The 1,835-nt window shown below is 33.5% G+C and overlaps 1 protein-coding gene across 4 annotated transcripts in view; it reads right to left on the reverse strand.

The window, feature by feature from the left end:
• Window positions 1-1,027, reverse strand: part of LOC106460674 — a 13,870-nt gene extending 12,843 nt beyond the window's left edge. The window contains exon 1 of one of the 4 annotated variants that reach the window (XM_013920401.2): window positions 584-1,027. In XM_013920401.2, coding sequence (XP_013775855.1) covers window positions 584-722 — 139 coding nt within the window. In that variant the 5' untranslated portion in view covers window positions 723-1,027. Of the gene's footprint in view, window positions 1-425; window positions 533-583 lie in introns of those variants that run through there. The other 3 variants (XM_013920402.2, XM_022387446.1, XM_022387449.1) reach the window with 3 other exon arrangements.
• Window positions 1,028-1,835: the final 808 nt, after the last annotated feature.

Genomic DNA, 1,835 nt, shown 5'->3' on the forward strand with positions numbered 1-1,835 from the left:
TAAAAACCCTATAACCCGAGAGCTATCGAAAGAAGGCTAAAGAAAGGTCCATTTTTCGATAGCTCTCGGGTTATAGGGTTTTTATAGTGTTATGTTTGGTGATAATAATTAATAATATTTGTGTATATTAGAATTATCAAGACGAAGAAGGTACGTTAGTTTTACACGTAGAAGAAAAAACTTCGTTTTTAGCTTTAAATTTAATATAATTCATAAATCATGTTGCCTTATCATGTGGCCTACACTAAGCTACGGTCCAACCTTATTCATGTAAGATTTGATTTGATTAGCCTAACTTCAAGAATTTGATGGTTAATTAATTCACTAGTAGTTGTACTTTATAATATTATCAACAGTAAGCAAATGATCCTTTTGGAATACGAACTAAACGGCTAAACAAGATAGGCAAAGTATCAATATCTGACTCAACAAGTTGAAGTGATTCATAACATCTTTACAGAAATAAAATACAACCACAGGATAGCCGCATAACTGCATCAAGTAAGTTTGACATATTATTATCGAGCGACAAACGGTGCAACAGCTTTTCGCAAGAAGCCGAAGAGAGATTTTTGAAACTTACCAGGTACACCTAAGGATGATGCTATAATATTCCAAACCGCTGATTTTTTTGTACGATCTCTGAAATCAGATCTTGTTATATCATATAAGATAGGATGTTTCCGAACAAGTTCAATCAACCTAAATGAGTTCACAGCCATAATGCAACAAAAAGTCCAAATTCCCTAACTAGATTTCTCGCGCGAGTATAATATCGCGGACAAACTTTGTATCGTGCGACTAAAATGGTTGAGATGTTATTTAAGCTATTCTCGCTCATTGAATCATTATGATCTATTTCGCAATTTCGTCGATCTCAATTTGGATCAAAGTCGCCCCTTTTTAATATAACTTATGGTGTGAATATAAATACCGCTTTTATTAAACGTTGAAAAATCGTTATTCAGAACTTCTCGACACATAATCATACTTTTCGTTAGGTAAGCAATCTCAAAGCTTAACTGTATAAACTCGGAAGAAGAATCTTCTTGATGTTCAGTAATTCAACGTATAGCTATAGGAGCTTATACGTTGCCCTAAGGCCTAAGTAACGTATTTTTGTCCATAAAATAACTATCTAACTAAAGAAAAAATACAAAGGATGAAATTTTAACAGCCACTTGTCATCAAACTACATATTAGATGACTTAAAAGTTAGATAGCTAAGTTCTTAATTAATAGTAAATTTCTTTATATGTGAAGACCAAGAATAAAACTAAGAAGATCTAAATAAATACTTACTGAACAAATGTGGCTACAAAATTGCCACATTCTACAGGCATAATCTTTTTATCGAATAGTGCGCATTTGTTAAAGAAAATTTGTATTGTTACGTCTCCGTTCGTTAGTTAATTTTCCGTAAATTCGTTCCGACGCAACTTTAGTGACACAAGTCCTTTCTTAAATAAAACTGGTTTATTCTTTCTGAATATAACTTTGCGATACACTTAATTTCAAACAGTCGCTCTATAACAAACGCTAAATTCTCAACGAACGTCTCACGTGCTCGACTTCAACAATACTCAGTTCAATTACACACATTGTTCCATCACGTTGTGACCGTCTTAAATATACAAGACTAACACATCTCCAGTAAATGCTAGAGCATTCACGAAGGAACTGGATATTTCTAGAAGGACGTGGCGTGATACTAGTCACGTGACATCGCTGACGCAACACTGCCCCCTCCAATAGCCACTTACAATAAACCAATAACAATTAACAATAACTTAATTAAATATACAGAATTACAGACACAAAATTACAATCCAACA

Source organism: Limulus polyphemus, unplaced genomic scaffold (genome assembly GCF_000517525.1).
Source record: "Limulus polyphemus unplaced genomic scaffold, Limulus_polyphemus-2.1.2 Scaffold813, whole genome shotgun sequence".
NCBI classification, from domain to species: domain Eukaryota; kingdom Metazoa; phylum Arthropoda; class Merostomata; order Xiphosura; family Limulidae; genus Limulus; species Limulus polyphemus.